The following is a 13801-nucleotide window of genomic DNA, read 5'->3' as shown; positions in this document are numbered from 1 at the left end:
AATTACCCTTTAGTCCTTGAATGCATGTCTGTGGATGCTTCTCAATTTTATGGACACAAAATTCACTTCACAATATGGCTGATAAATTTATATGTTTCATAAATATACATGGACAGTGTTTATAATTTTAAAACATATATAAAGTGACATAAATTAATCAATATGTGTTTTGTATATACGGCAATAAATAACATTTAGGCCTTATATATTCTACAGTTTTTTTTTTTAAATGAAATTAATAGCAAAGATTAAGCTAGGTAAGTGGTAACTTGTCACATTTTTATCCAATTTGTTTCTGGTTTTCATCAAATAAAAATTTAGAAACTGCAACAGTCAATTACTATAAAGGATTTTAGCTTTTACTTCACATTTTGGGATAAACATAAATGTTGAACATTTGAAAAATGAACCTTTATAACGTGATTTTCTTTGACTTTTTTTCCAATCAATATTTTCCATCTAGTGCGGCAGATAAACAATCATGCAAATGGTGATAAAAGCATCAAATTCTGCAGAAATACTCCTTAGACACACCTCTTTTGAAAAAACAAAACAAAACGATTGGCCACTTGACTTTTGAAATCGGTGGTCAGGTAGGGGGAAAAAGTAAAGGTCAAACAAGGTCTACGTCTATTGGATTCTATGACATATGTTACCCCGTAACGTGATAGGTAAGGATGATACATGGTCAAAACTATTCCTTTTTAAAACCATGTTAACTCAACTAGTAATTTGCATCACTTTTTATCATAATTGGAGCAACTTTAACTTTTGACCCTTGTACAAAATTAAACTGACCTTTGTCACCATTCTTGCTGTTTTTATCCTGTAACTCCATAGAATTCAGTCACAGATAGTCCAAACTATACCTTTTTGGAATCTTTATGATCAGGCAAATAATGTGGAATATTTTCAATATGATTGGAGCATCTTTTAATGTTGACCTCTGTGTAATTCTTCAATTGACCCCTACCTGACCACCGATTGAAAATTCAAGTGGCCAAACGTTTTTTTCAAAAGAGGAGTCTGAGGAGTATTTCTGCTGAATTTGATGCTTTTATGACCATTTGCAGGATTCCGCTCTAAATATTCTCTTATCCGCTGCAGTAATCTAGCAATAATAATTAAAAGATTTTTCGATTTGATAGTGTGTGTGTGTGTATATATATATATATATATATATATATATATATATATATATATATACACATACATACATACACACACACACACCATTTGCCCCTGTACCTTAGAACTTGGTAATTTGTTCAGAAACAACAGATAATACCTGATCATGTAACTTGCACACATGATTGTAGACAAGCCATGACTGTTCAATCAATTTCAAAACAACAGTAAAATGAGATAGCTGGTTTATTTTGCTGGTACATGTTAATGCTTATTTGCTGATATAATGTACGTCAGAGCTAATGTCTTAATCACCGTACAACAGTTGACACTAGTATCTGAAAGAAAATTTAAGATCAAGCTAACTGGAACATAGTCACCATTTTCAAATGCTTCATTCTGCGGTTGCCTGTTGGCCATCACTGTAGCCAGATTTCTCCTTCGACGAGGCATGCCAGCTCCTCGCTCCTCTGGTGCCCCCAGATTGTGACGTGCTGCTGGGAGAACATTCCTCCTCTGCTCTTCAACATCTGAACACACAGGGGTAAAAAGATGACCACATCTTACTACTGCATGTGCAACAATACAATCTTCATGGCAACATTAACACTGGGTTAGGTCGATCCCAGGCTGCCAAATTTGGTCATATTTGATGTGCAACTACAGACTGCAAACATTTATTTAAAACACAAATGTTATATTTTGATTACAGGGCATGGAATGGTCAGGATGATACTACAAGCTATGGTTATACCAAGTTAGTCATAGGCTAACTTGGAAGAACACATTAACATGAACTGAATTTCCTTCATTTTCAAACTGATCTGGATTTGTCTTTTTGGTGCTTCTGTAAATTTGATGTGTCCTTTGGTATGAATGCATGTTTACAAATTGCTTTTGCAAATCAGTCATTACTTCTTGGTCATCTGCTTCAAGTGCAAATTACTTTGACTAACTGACTCTTTTCTTGTTAATAAATTTTGGATTGCAGTTTTAACATGAACTAGTAAGTTTAATTTATGGCACATTTATCAGTTAAACTGGTTCATATTCATACCTGCAAACCCAATATGCCAGGTATTCTTGACCGTTTTCATTGTAGCAGTTATTTGCCTTTTTTACACTTCCAGATTCCCCACATATCCCATGTTTAAGCTCCCAACGCTATGAACTATGGGTAATTCCCTTTGGAAAAGTCTGCAAGTTCTCAATTTAAAAAAAAAAAAAAAAAAGAGGCCACTTGGGGCTCAAAATGTCTGCATGAGGCTTTTAGCATTTGAAAATTTGACCGGGCGGGCCTAAATCCTCATGCACTGAACAGGAAGTTCATGCTTCCAAGTCAGTGATTGGGCCAAATCACTGTATTGTTTTTATTTACATTTCACACAACGTCCAAACTTCACTGGAATTGGGGTTGTATTAGGTGCAATGACGTATTCTGAACCATGATAAATCACATTGTGAAGCCCACATGAAATCAGTTTTGTTTAATATTTTCTGTGACAATAACATGAAAAGGTAACTACTGTATGGAAGAAATAAGGACCTCTTGCAGAAGAATCATAAATGATGTTGAAAATATACAAATAGGAAACAATATCAAGGATTACAATTTATACTTCAGAATAATTTGTTTCTTTAATGTTAAAACATTCACCACAGATTAGTTTCTACGTAATTAGTGAAAACGGCAGTGATGTGATTACATATCGTGTTATGTACTGAATCATGAAATGCATCTTATCGTGCAGCTAGTGAATCGTTACACCCCTATTAAGTCATTGTTAGGACCACGGCTTTACTTACTGTCAGTACCAGATCCATACCGGCTGCCAGATCCATTCTGTGTATTCTGGTAGATCTATACACATGCAGACTAAATAGGGAAAAATCCTGTTGTGTCTGATGATTTGCAGACGTTGATGCTGGAATTTACGGTTGCAAACTGACTTTTAAAAAGGAGTTTTACTGGCAACGCTTTAGCAGAGCTGGTAAAACGTATATCTGCGACTGATAACCACAATCTGCACCCATCCAGCCGCGAAGACGCTGTAGGCATCCAAACATTTATATGTCTTCAGGGCTTCTCCTATGTAGAATGATGGAGTCCTGATAAAGGAGTTGAAAATGTCTCAAGACTCTGGATACCGCACATCTGGCTTCCACTCAAAATAGATAAAACTGGGGAACTTCTCAAGGGAAATAGTGTAGGGATCCACACTGAGTCTCTGCTTTTACTCTAAATAACTCTTCTGATGTTCAGGATCGAGTGCTTTTGCTACATCAGACAAATTAGCTTGGCCATCTACCAACGATTCAGCATCGGCCATGCTGTGGTGTGCACGGAGCTTGCCGTTCAATATGGCTGCGGACACAAAACCACGTGTTGCGTGTGATGTCAGTAGGGATGTCCCGATCCGATCACATGATCGGAAATCGGGCCCGATCACGTGGTTTCAGACTTGATCAAAATCGGACGTTGCGTCCCGATCAGGAATCCGATATAGATTTTATCCTCATTATTTTGATCAGCACTATTTCAGGCTCATTACTGCAGATTAGTGGGCCTTTCACGAGTCGGAAGCGTCAGAGGCGTCAGACGCACTGCTTTTTTTTTTTTATTTTAGAGGAGTCAGAAGCATCGCTTTAGCTCGGCTTTTGACGTGACACTTTTGACAGGAGCGCGCATTGCCGCTTGTCAGCAGGCTGACGCAGTCAAAGTTCAACCCAATCTTTTTTTTTTTTTTTTTTTTTTTTTTTAAATTGAACAAAAAAAAAAAAAAACGAGTTCAACCAGACATTCTCGCACACGCGAGCTGAAACCGATTCCAGAGGAGAAAAGGGAACAAGAGTTGCGGAGTGAATTTGGGAAGAAGAGATGGAATTGTAACCCGGACAGAGGTGGGGGGAGTTACACGCGCAAAGTTTTTTTTCGCAGAACTGCTGTTTGTGTGTTTACGCGCTCAGCCTGACACCTCGATGGAATGACAAGAGGATGATGGACACTTTCCCACCGAAACGTTTGCTCAGTCATCCTTCCGTGCGCAGCAGGACCCGATGCTGACTAAGGCCTCAGGACAACAATCTGTCATCTGATTAACAAAAAGAAAAAAAACAAATTGTCCTGTGATCATTTGTCTGCAAAACAGAGCAAGAGATGGTGTGCGCACGTCGCTCGTGCACACTCATCACATTTAGGAGCGCGTCTTAAAGAGCTTCCATCTTCATTCGCGCTCACTGCGCTGTTCTGAACTTGTTGAACACTGATGAAACATCAGAGGGGTACACTGAGGACTGTCAAGACGCAAATGTAAGTTTTTTTTTTCCCCTTTTACTTTTCAAGTTGACTTTTGAACTTTCGACACTCTGAGCTGTGACGTAGCTTTGCACTGTCCAATAGGAACGACGCGTCGGTCCAAAACACGGAAGACTAGTGGCAGAAACCACTGATCTGTACAAATAGTAAATGGACTGTATTTATAAAGCGCTTTACAATAATGCCTCACATTCACACCGATGTCAGGGTCCTGCCATACAAGGCGCTCACTATACACCGGGAGCAATAGGGGATTAAAGACCTTGCCCAAGGGCCCTTAGTGATTTTCCAGTCAGGCAGGGATTTGAACCACAGATCAGTGCAGAAACCACGTGTCTGTAGAAAAATCCTCGGAAATGTTTTTTTTTTGTTGTTGTTCTTTGTTACCTCAAAATTTCTGACTACTGTTTTAAAAAGTTTAGAACACTTGTAATTAAAATAGCTAAATCAATAAATGGTTCTTTAGAAACCTTTCATCTATAAATTAAAACCACCTGTTATTTCAGATTAGATAATTTCTTGTTTAACATAAGGAACCTTTGACATTTATTTTTAGACAAATAAAATAACATGGAAATTACATTACATTTTTTAAATCTGGTAGATTGTTACTTGATTGTTCAAGCTACCTCAAGGAGAAGTGCACTGTTTAAAGTAGACCTGCACTGAAATAAATGCAGTCAGATCCGTGGACCAAAAAATGACATATTTACACATAAGATCCTTCTGAATGTAGATCTGCAAGCCCAGATCTGTCATTCAACGGAGAAATCTTCATTTAAAAATGACAAATTTACAGCTAAAATTTAGCCCTCCGCAAAACTGTCATCACATCTGGGACGCTGCCAAGACGTCAGGGAAAAGACCCTATCCCAGCATGCATTGCGCGCGCCAACTGTAATTTATGGATTTACATCAGTTTGCATCTGCACCTTTTTCTTGTCTTATACGGAAGGATCTACTTTTTTTAAAACTTCATATTGTCTTGCGGCACGTTTGGTGAGTACACATTTCTTTTATTTGTGCTTGAAAATTATTTTGGGGGACTTTTTCATACACCCGTTTGATTGAGTGGTGTCGCACTGAAAATCTACTGTCTTTCGCCTCCGGTGTTACCGTCGCGGGGTACGGAGGCAGGACCTGCAAAGAATTCAGGTCATTAAAAAGATATAAACCTCTCTCAGCGACCATGGAGCTCTGTAGCTCCGATTACCGAGACGTGCGGCGCTGTGGAAAGTCTGTCCTTGCAGCAACAGGTGTCACCGGCCGCTCCACATCAAAACAGCAAGCGTAGTCTCTGGACTTTTGCCAAGTTGGCTGCACCTCCATTCAGTAGACAGGGACGTGGTGCCGGCTGCACAGCAGACACGGGGGCGATGTGAGTGGCCCACTTCGGCATTTACTGAGCCTGCAGACTCAGTAAGCGCAGCGGAGGCAGAGAGCGAGGCGTCGGGGAAGAATGTCGCCCGCTGTCGATGTCGCCGCTGATCTGAGCATGCAGAGCTGTATCTCACATTCATTGCAGCTTACTTTTGGATGCTGAAACCAGGATGTGTATAACAGTAACATTACTAACAGATAAAATCAATTTCAATGCAGGATCGGACTGAAGGGGGGAGCGCTCCATCTTCTGCCGGACATCACTGCAATGACCCGGATGTACAAACAGTTTTCACTGAGGGCCAAATTTTAGCTGCAAATTTTTTAAATGAAGATTTCTCCGCTGAATTACAAATTTGGGCTTTTAGATTTACTTTACTGCATTCATAAGGGTCTTATAAATACATATCAGCTATTTCTTTCTGAGATCTGACCACATTTATTTCAATGCAGGTCTACTTTAAGTGATAATAAAATAAGGTGATTAAAATGAAATTATTATATATTTAGCATTTGTTCATTCAGTTTTTTAAAGTATCGGATCGGGACTCGGTATCAGCAGATACTCAAAATTGGATGACTCAGAATCAGATCTGGGCCAAAAAAACGTGATCGGGACATCCCTAGATGTCAGTGCACATTATCTATTAAAGGTGATTAATGGTGTATGTCAACATAATCCTGTTTTAATTTTGTAAACTGAACAAAACTGGATCTGGTTTGTTAACTATTTGAAAGTATTACAGTCATTTGTGAACTTTAAAATGATTTGGGGATTGTAATATACGCCAACAAATAATATAAGAGGTTAAGACTAGTGGGCCCTCCCCTTGCATACAGAACAGTTATAAACTGTTTAGAGGTTAAGAAAAGTAAACATATGCAAGTTTTTTTTCCTCAATAATGGAGTTTGTAATTTAGTTGTTCTCGTGTGTGATTTTATGCATATTTTTTTCTTACAAATCATATACAAATTAACAAGAAATTCAAAACATAATAATCTCACTGAGGTGAGCGAGTAATAAAGAACAGTGACAGCTGACGTGGACAAACTCAGCACAAGATTTAAATATCAAACACCACGTCTACATACTAGAGTGTTTAACGCTCCTTTCTGAATTATTTGCTCACAAAGCAAACGTTAGTTTTGTCGGATCAAACTTTAAAGTGCATTTTAGAAAGGACGTGTCAGAGGTTTTTACCTTCCTGTGCTATCCGCCGAAACCTCAACGTAAACACAATGAGCGCAAGAAGAATGACAGCTGCTACAGCATACAGTACAAGATCCATCATACGGTTACAAAAGAAATAAACAAATAAAAGAAAAGGAACACTTAAATCTAAAACGTATACAGTTGCACAAGTTGAAGTCAGCAAAGCTAGTTGAGCTTCAAGCACTACGGCTAACAAATTATTTTTCTTCCAATGCTTTATATTGCCGGTTGACACACTAACTACCGCCACCTACCGGACTGGAGTGTGAAATAGTGGCTTATGTACAGTTTATCTTTTCTTTATATATATGTTCAATCTTTACTTGTCTTATCAGGTAGCATTTTTTGATTAAATAACAATAATATATTATTAAGTATAAATCAATAATTATTTCCTTTACTGTTTTTGACTTTCAGCATTTGGTAGGGTGGCCTGCAGAGGTGCTATGCACCAGCTTTATCCTGTCCATTCACTGGTATGTTTGCATTATTTGAAAGGTTTTTGTTTTTAGGACCAATTATATATTTTTTCTTAGATATTGTCATGACATTTGAAATTTTCTTTATTTTAATATTTGTGATATATTTTATTCTATGGTGTGTTTTTTTTTCTATTTTTAAAATTTAGGATGATTTTAAAGTATTCAAATGTTTATTTATGTTATGTGCCAGTGGGAACGTGCAATAAAATAAACTATCAATTGGATGTTACCACTTTTTCTCCGTGGAGTTTGCATGTTCTTCCCACATTTGCGTGGGTTCCCTCTGGGTGCTCCAGCTTCCTCCAACTTCCAAAGACATGCATTATTTGATGGAATGGAAACTCTGAAAGTGGCCATAGGTGTGAGTGTGAGTGCCATCGAGTTTGTCTGTCTGGGCAATAGACTGGTGGCTTGTTCAGAGTGGACTCTGCCTTTTAGCCAGTGACAGCTGACATAGGCTTCTGTCCCTTTGTGACCTTTAACAGGAGTAAATGGGTTCAGAAGATGAATGACTGAATAAAAGAAGACTGCATATATATTTTTTTTTTCCCAGGCAGAAGGCACCACAAAGCAATTATGCTTGATGCATAATTTGTGGATTACTTCTGTAATTTTCTGCACATTCACTGAATTACAAATTAGCTTTGATCTGCAGGTAACTATACTATTATCTGCAGTCTAGCAGTCTGTATTTTTCAAAATTTAAAAATATTAGTTTAATATTATTCCTTTTCTTCAGTTTCCATAAAGTAAAAACAATTTGATACATTTTTCTTCATGTTTTGATTTGGAGTAGGATATGTAGTGTCCCCAATGCATTTGTGTGTATGGAAATAAAAGCTATTATAAGGAGTTTTTCTTTACCACTGTCTTCACTGTGCTTGCTCAGGGTGGTGGGTAGGGTTATACATTTGTTTCTGACACATCTGGGAGCAACTTATGTTGTGATTTGGCACTATATAAATAAACTGTATTGACAGAGACACTGTCTTTGTGGTACATATAAAGATTAGATGATGCTGCCATATTTGGAAAAATATAGAAAATACCACTGCAGACTCACCTAGTGCAGCAGAAAGGCAAAATAATTGTGCATTTTGTGATAAAAGCATGGAGTGGGACACATATAGCCAAAGGCATTCCAAATAAAAGTGGATATTGGGCCATCATTTCTAATATGTCACCCATGGCAGCCAATTTTCAAAATGAAAATGGAAAAATGCCCCAATTGTATTCAAAAGTATACCACATTATTTGTCTGATCATAAGGATTCCAAAAAGGGATAGTTTGGACTATCTGTGACTGAATGTTACGGAGTTATGGGGTAAAAACAGCAAGAATGGTGACAATTAAATGTCAATTTCAGTTTGTACAGCAGTGAGAAGTTGCTCCAATTTTGTTAAAATACTGGAGCAGACAATTGGAGCATGACTGGAGCATTTTTGAATTTTCATTTTGAAAAATGATTGCCATGGCAACCATGATGAACATTCATGATGGCTCAATATTGAGAATTTTTTGTAATATGTTTGGCTAAATCTGTGTCAAATTTGGTGCTTTTATCACCAAATGCACAACTGTTAGCATCAATCAGGTGAAATATTGAACATGTAAAATCTATCATTTTGTTCTAAAATCCTGGAAAAAGTGGTTTCGCGACAGCTCATGGACTACCTCACTGAGAATAATCTTTTTGAGCCACTGCAGTCTGCTTTTAGAAAATATCACTCCACAGAGACAGCACTTACTAAAGTAGTGAATGACCTTTTGTGAGCAATGGACTCAAATACCACTACAGTCTTGGTGCTGCTGGATCTTAGTGCTGTGTTTGATACTGTGGATCATCATATTTTACTCAATAGGCTGGAGAATCACTTTGGGATTACTGGAACTGCTCTTGCATGGTTGACGTCATACCTGTCCAGTCGTTCTTACTGTGTATTGTGTAATGGCACCTCCTCTTATCGTAGGGACATGAAGTTTGGGGTTCCGCAGGGATCCGTTTTAGGCCCCTTGCTTTTTTCCCTTTATGTAGTACCCCTTGGGAATATACTGCGGCGCTTTGGGATTCCCTTTCATTGCTATGCTTATGACACTCAACTGTACATGCCAATAACTGCTGGTAATCTTATTCACATAAAATCTTTGGAAGATTGCCTTGCATCAGTAAGAAGTTGGATGTCTAGTAACTTCCTACTTTTAAATTCTGATAAGAGTGAAGTTATGGTTCTTGGTCCAGCGAGGTATCGGCATCAATTTGATCAGCTAGCACTTAGCTTAGGTTTGTGTGTTATACATCATACGGATAAAGTGAGGAACCTTGGAGTAATTTTTGATCCTACGTTGTCCTTTGACCTACACATTAGAGACATTGATGCTGAGACTTTGATTCATGCATTTGTCTCTTCTAGATTGGACTATTGTAATGCTCTATTTTCTGGCTTACCGCAGTCCAGGATTAGGGGTCTTCAACTGGTTCAAAACACTGCTGCCAGACTTTTGACACAAAGCAGAAAGTTTGACCACATTATGCCCATTTTGGTGTCCCTGCACTGGCTTCCAGTTGCTGCAAGATCGGATTTTAAAGTAATTTTATTAGTTTATAAAATTGTTTATGGGCTTGCACCTCCCTATCTGGCTGACCTGGTAAGACCCTATGTACCAGCTCGGGCCCTGCATTCTCAGTGTGCAGGACTTCTGTGTGTTTCCAGGGTGAATAAAAAGTCTGACGGTCACAAAGCTTTCTCCTCCAGTGCCCCAGCTCTGTGGAACGATCTCCCGGCACACATTCGGCAGTTGGATACTGTGGAGACTTTTAAGTCATGTTTAAAGACTCATTTGTTTTCCCTGTTTTATCATTAGTGTTATGATGTGCTTTTATTCTTGTATTCTTTTATGGTTGTCTTTTTATTGTGTTTTAAATTAAAAAAAATTTTTATGTTGTGTGAAGCGCCTTGAGCACCAATTTTGTTGGTTTGGAACCAAGATTTTGCTCGTTTACTAGTGTGCTTGGGGTCATTGTCTTGTTGAAACACCCATTTCAAGGGCATGTCCTCTTCAGCATAAGGCAACATGACCTCTTCCAAGTATTTTAACATATCCAAACTGATTCATGATACCTGGTATGCGATATATAGGCCCAACACCATAGTAGGAGAAACATGCCCATATCATGATGCTTGCACCACCATGCTTCACTGTCTTCACTGTGAACTGCGGCTTGAATTCAGAGTTTGGGGGTCATCTCACAAACTGTCTGCGGCCCTTGGACCCAAAAAGAACAATTTTACTCTCATCAGTCCACAAAATATTCCTCCATTTCTCTTTAGGCCAGTTGATGTGTTCTTTGACAAATTGTAACCTCTTCTGCACATGTCTTTTATTTAACAGAGGGACTTTGCGGGGGATTCTTGCAAATAAATTAGCTTCACACAGGTGTCTTCTAACTGTCACAGCACTTACAGGTAACTCCAGACTGTCTTTGATCATCCTGGAGCTGATCAATGGGTGAGCCTTTGCCATTCTGGTTATTCGTCTATCCATTTTGATGGTTGTTTTCCGTTTTCTTCCATGCGTCTGTTTTTTTGTCCATTTTAAAGCGTTGGAGATCATTGTAGATGAGCAGCCTATAATCTTTTGCACCTGCATATAGGTTTTCCCCTCTCCAATCAACTTTTTAATCAAACTACGCTGTTCTTCTGAACAATGTCTTGAACGTCCCATTTTCCTCAGGCTTTCAAAGAGAAAAGCATGTTCAACAGGTGCTGGCTTCATCCTTAAATAGGGGACACCTGATTCACACCTATTTGTTCCACAAAATTGTTCCACAAAATTTTGTTCCAGAAAATTAATATGCAGACATCCTATCATCACTATGGATAGATATTTAGCAGATTATTAATACGCAGACATCCTATCATCACTATGAATGGATATTTAGCAGATTATTAATACGCAGACATCCTATCATCACTATGAATGGATATTTAGCAGATTATTAATACGCAGACATCCTATCATCACTATGAATGGATATTTAGCAGATTATTAATACGCAGACATCATATCATCACTATGAATGGATATTTAGCAGATTATTAATACGCAGACATCCTATCATCACTATGAATGGATATTTAGCAGATTATTAATATGCATGTTGTGTGGCTGGGGTGCCTGGCTGGCTTTTGTTTCTGTCTTCTGTTTTCTGTCTTCTGTTTTCTGTCTTTTGTTTTTCCTTCCAGGTGGCATGCATTCAGGACTGAGTGGCTGTGTGGCTGAGTTACCCTGATCACCTGAGGCTGGTCATGTGCAGCTCGTCAGGACTCACAGCTGTGGTGCATCTATATGGATTGGGGCATGGTTGCATTTAAGTCTGGAGTACACAGTGTGTATTTGCGAGAGACTCGACCTTGTGACCAGACGGGTGAGATCGACGTTTAGAGAACCATCTCATCATCATGGACGCAGAGACCGTACCAGGTTTGATGCCATGGTCTGTGAAAGAGGAGGGGGTGAGGTCTCACGCTCGTCAGCACACTTCCTGAGGTACTTTAGGTTTTGTGACTAACATGAGTACAGTCAGTAGATGTGGTGTCCCTCACACCTTATTATATTGAGCTGGATATTTAGCAGATTATTAATATGCAGACATCCTATCATCACTATGAATGGATATTTAGCAGATAATACACAGACATCCTATTATCACTATGAATGGATATTTAGCAGATGATGAAATTCATCAGGACTGAGAGTAATGTCTTGTGTGCCCCTTGCTGGTCATAGCCCGAAATTAAATGAGCATGCAAATGTTCATTTTACAAATACAAAAATTAATTAAAATGTTCTGTATCTTAAACCGGCACTGAACAAGAACTACTGCTTTAACTTTTAGTCCACACCACTGTTAATGTTTTAATGTTAGAAAACTAAAGTTTGATGAATGCTTTTAAGGATATAATGTTGGTTTTCCAAAAAGTCAACAGTGGAGCAGCAGAAGTTAATTTTTATCTCACTGAAAATTACTTAAATCACAAAACTGCGATACAAATATTTCCATTTTTTATGTTACACATAGGATGGCATGGTGGTGTAGTGGTTAGTACTGTTGACTCACAGCAGAAAGGTCCTTGGATCACTTCCAGCCTGGGCCTTTCTGTGGAGAGTTTGCATGTTATTCCCCGTGTTTGTGTGCGGTCAATCTGGAACTCTTCCTCCCACTTCCAAAGACCCGCAGGTTTGGTTATTTGGAAACTTTCAGTTGACTGTTGGTCTGAGTAAGACTGTGGTTGTTTGTCCGTATGCGTTTTTGTGGCCCTGCAATAGACTGACCTCTCACCCACCTACTGCCGGTTTAAGATAGCACCCATTAGCCTGTCAAACAGAGGTCAGCGACCCCTCTGTTTAACCCGAGTGCTCCACTACTGATGACACTCACTCATTCAAAATGAACAAGTGGCAGTCAATGAAGATCATATCAAAAATGACCCCTGCTTTGAATTTACCTCTCGTCTTGACACAGCCCACAGATCTGAGAAAACCTCTTGGAAATTAAACAGAGAGAAGTGTCAGTACACAAAACAGAGGTACTTCCAAACCCTAGATATGGATCACAAACAAAATAAAAATGACAGATGATTGTAATAAACTGTGCCCAGTACACAAGAAACCCCATGCTCTTCTAAAATGTAGAGCTTTTCGTGAGAAGCCCATTGAAGAACGCAGAACATTTCTGAAAGAGAACAACATTTGCTTTAGATGTTGTGCCTCTACAACACATTTTTCTAAACAATGTAAAACTAAAGTGCAATGCTCTGAATGTGGCAATGATTATCACAATACAGCTCTTCACCCAGGCCCAGCCCCCTGGAGCAAAGATACTGACCCTGATGTAGAGCACGGCAAAGAGCAGGGTGCTAGTCTGCCCAGCAAAATCACTTCCAAATGCACTCAAGTCTGTGGTGGAAACCTTACTGACAGGTCATGTTCAAAAATCTGTCTTGTAAAGGTATACCCAGCAGGCCACCCAGACCAGGCGGTCAGGCTGTATGCAATTCATGACGAACAGAGTAACAGATCTCTTGTTCATTCAGAGTTTTGTGAGATTTTTAATGACAATGGCCCTAGTTCTCCCTACTCATTAAGAACATGCGCTGATCTTAAAGAGACAATGGGTAGGAGAGCCACTGGTTACGTCTGGCACAGTCAATGTCCCCCTGCCCACTCTGATCGAGTGCAGTGACATTCCTAACAACAGGGAGGAGATACCGACGCCCAG

General features: G+C 39.0%; 1 protein-coding gene across 1 annotated transcript in view; it reads right to left on the bottom strand.

Annotated features, from left to right (window-relative positions):
* Window positions 1–7230, bottom strand: part of LOC117507425 (DDRGK domain-containing protein 1-like) — a 30575-nt gene extending 23345 nt beyond the window's left edge. The window contains exons 1-2 of the mRNA XM_034167295.1: window positions 7027–7230; window positions 1509–1658 (exon numbers count right to left, since the gene is read on the bottom strand). Coding sequence (XP_034023186.1) covers window positions 1509–1658; window positions 7027–7117 — 241 coding nt within the window. The 5' untranslated portion in view covers window positions 7118–7230. The remainder of the gene's footprint in view (window positions 1–1508; window positions 1659–7026) is intronic.
* Between the last annotated feature and the right edge of the window lie 6571 nt (window positions 7231–13801).

Source organism: Thalassophryne amazonica, chromosome 3 (assembly GCF_902500255.1).
Source record: "Thalassophryne amazonica chromosome 3, fThaAma1.1, whole genome shotgun sequence".
NCBI classification, from domain to species: domain Eukaryota; kingdom Metazoa; phylum Chordata; class Actinopteri; order Batrachoidiformes; family Batrachoididae; genus Thalassophryne; species Thalassophryne amazonica.
The sequence above is the reverse complement of the archived record's forward strand: the minus strand, read 5'-3'. Positions and strand labels throughout refer to the sequence as shown.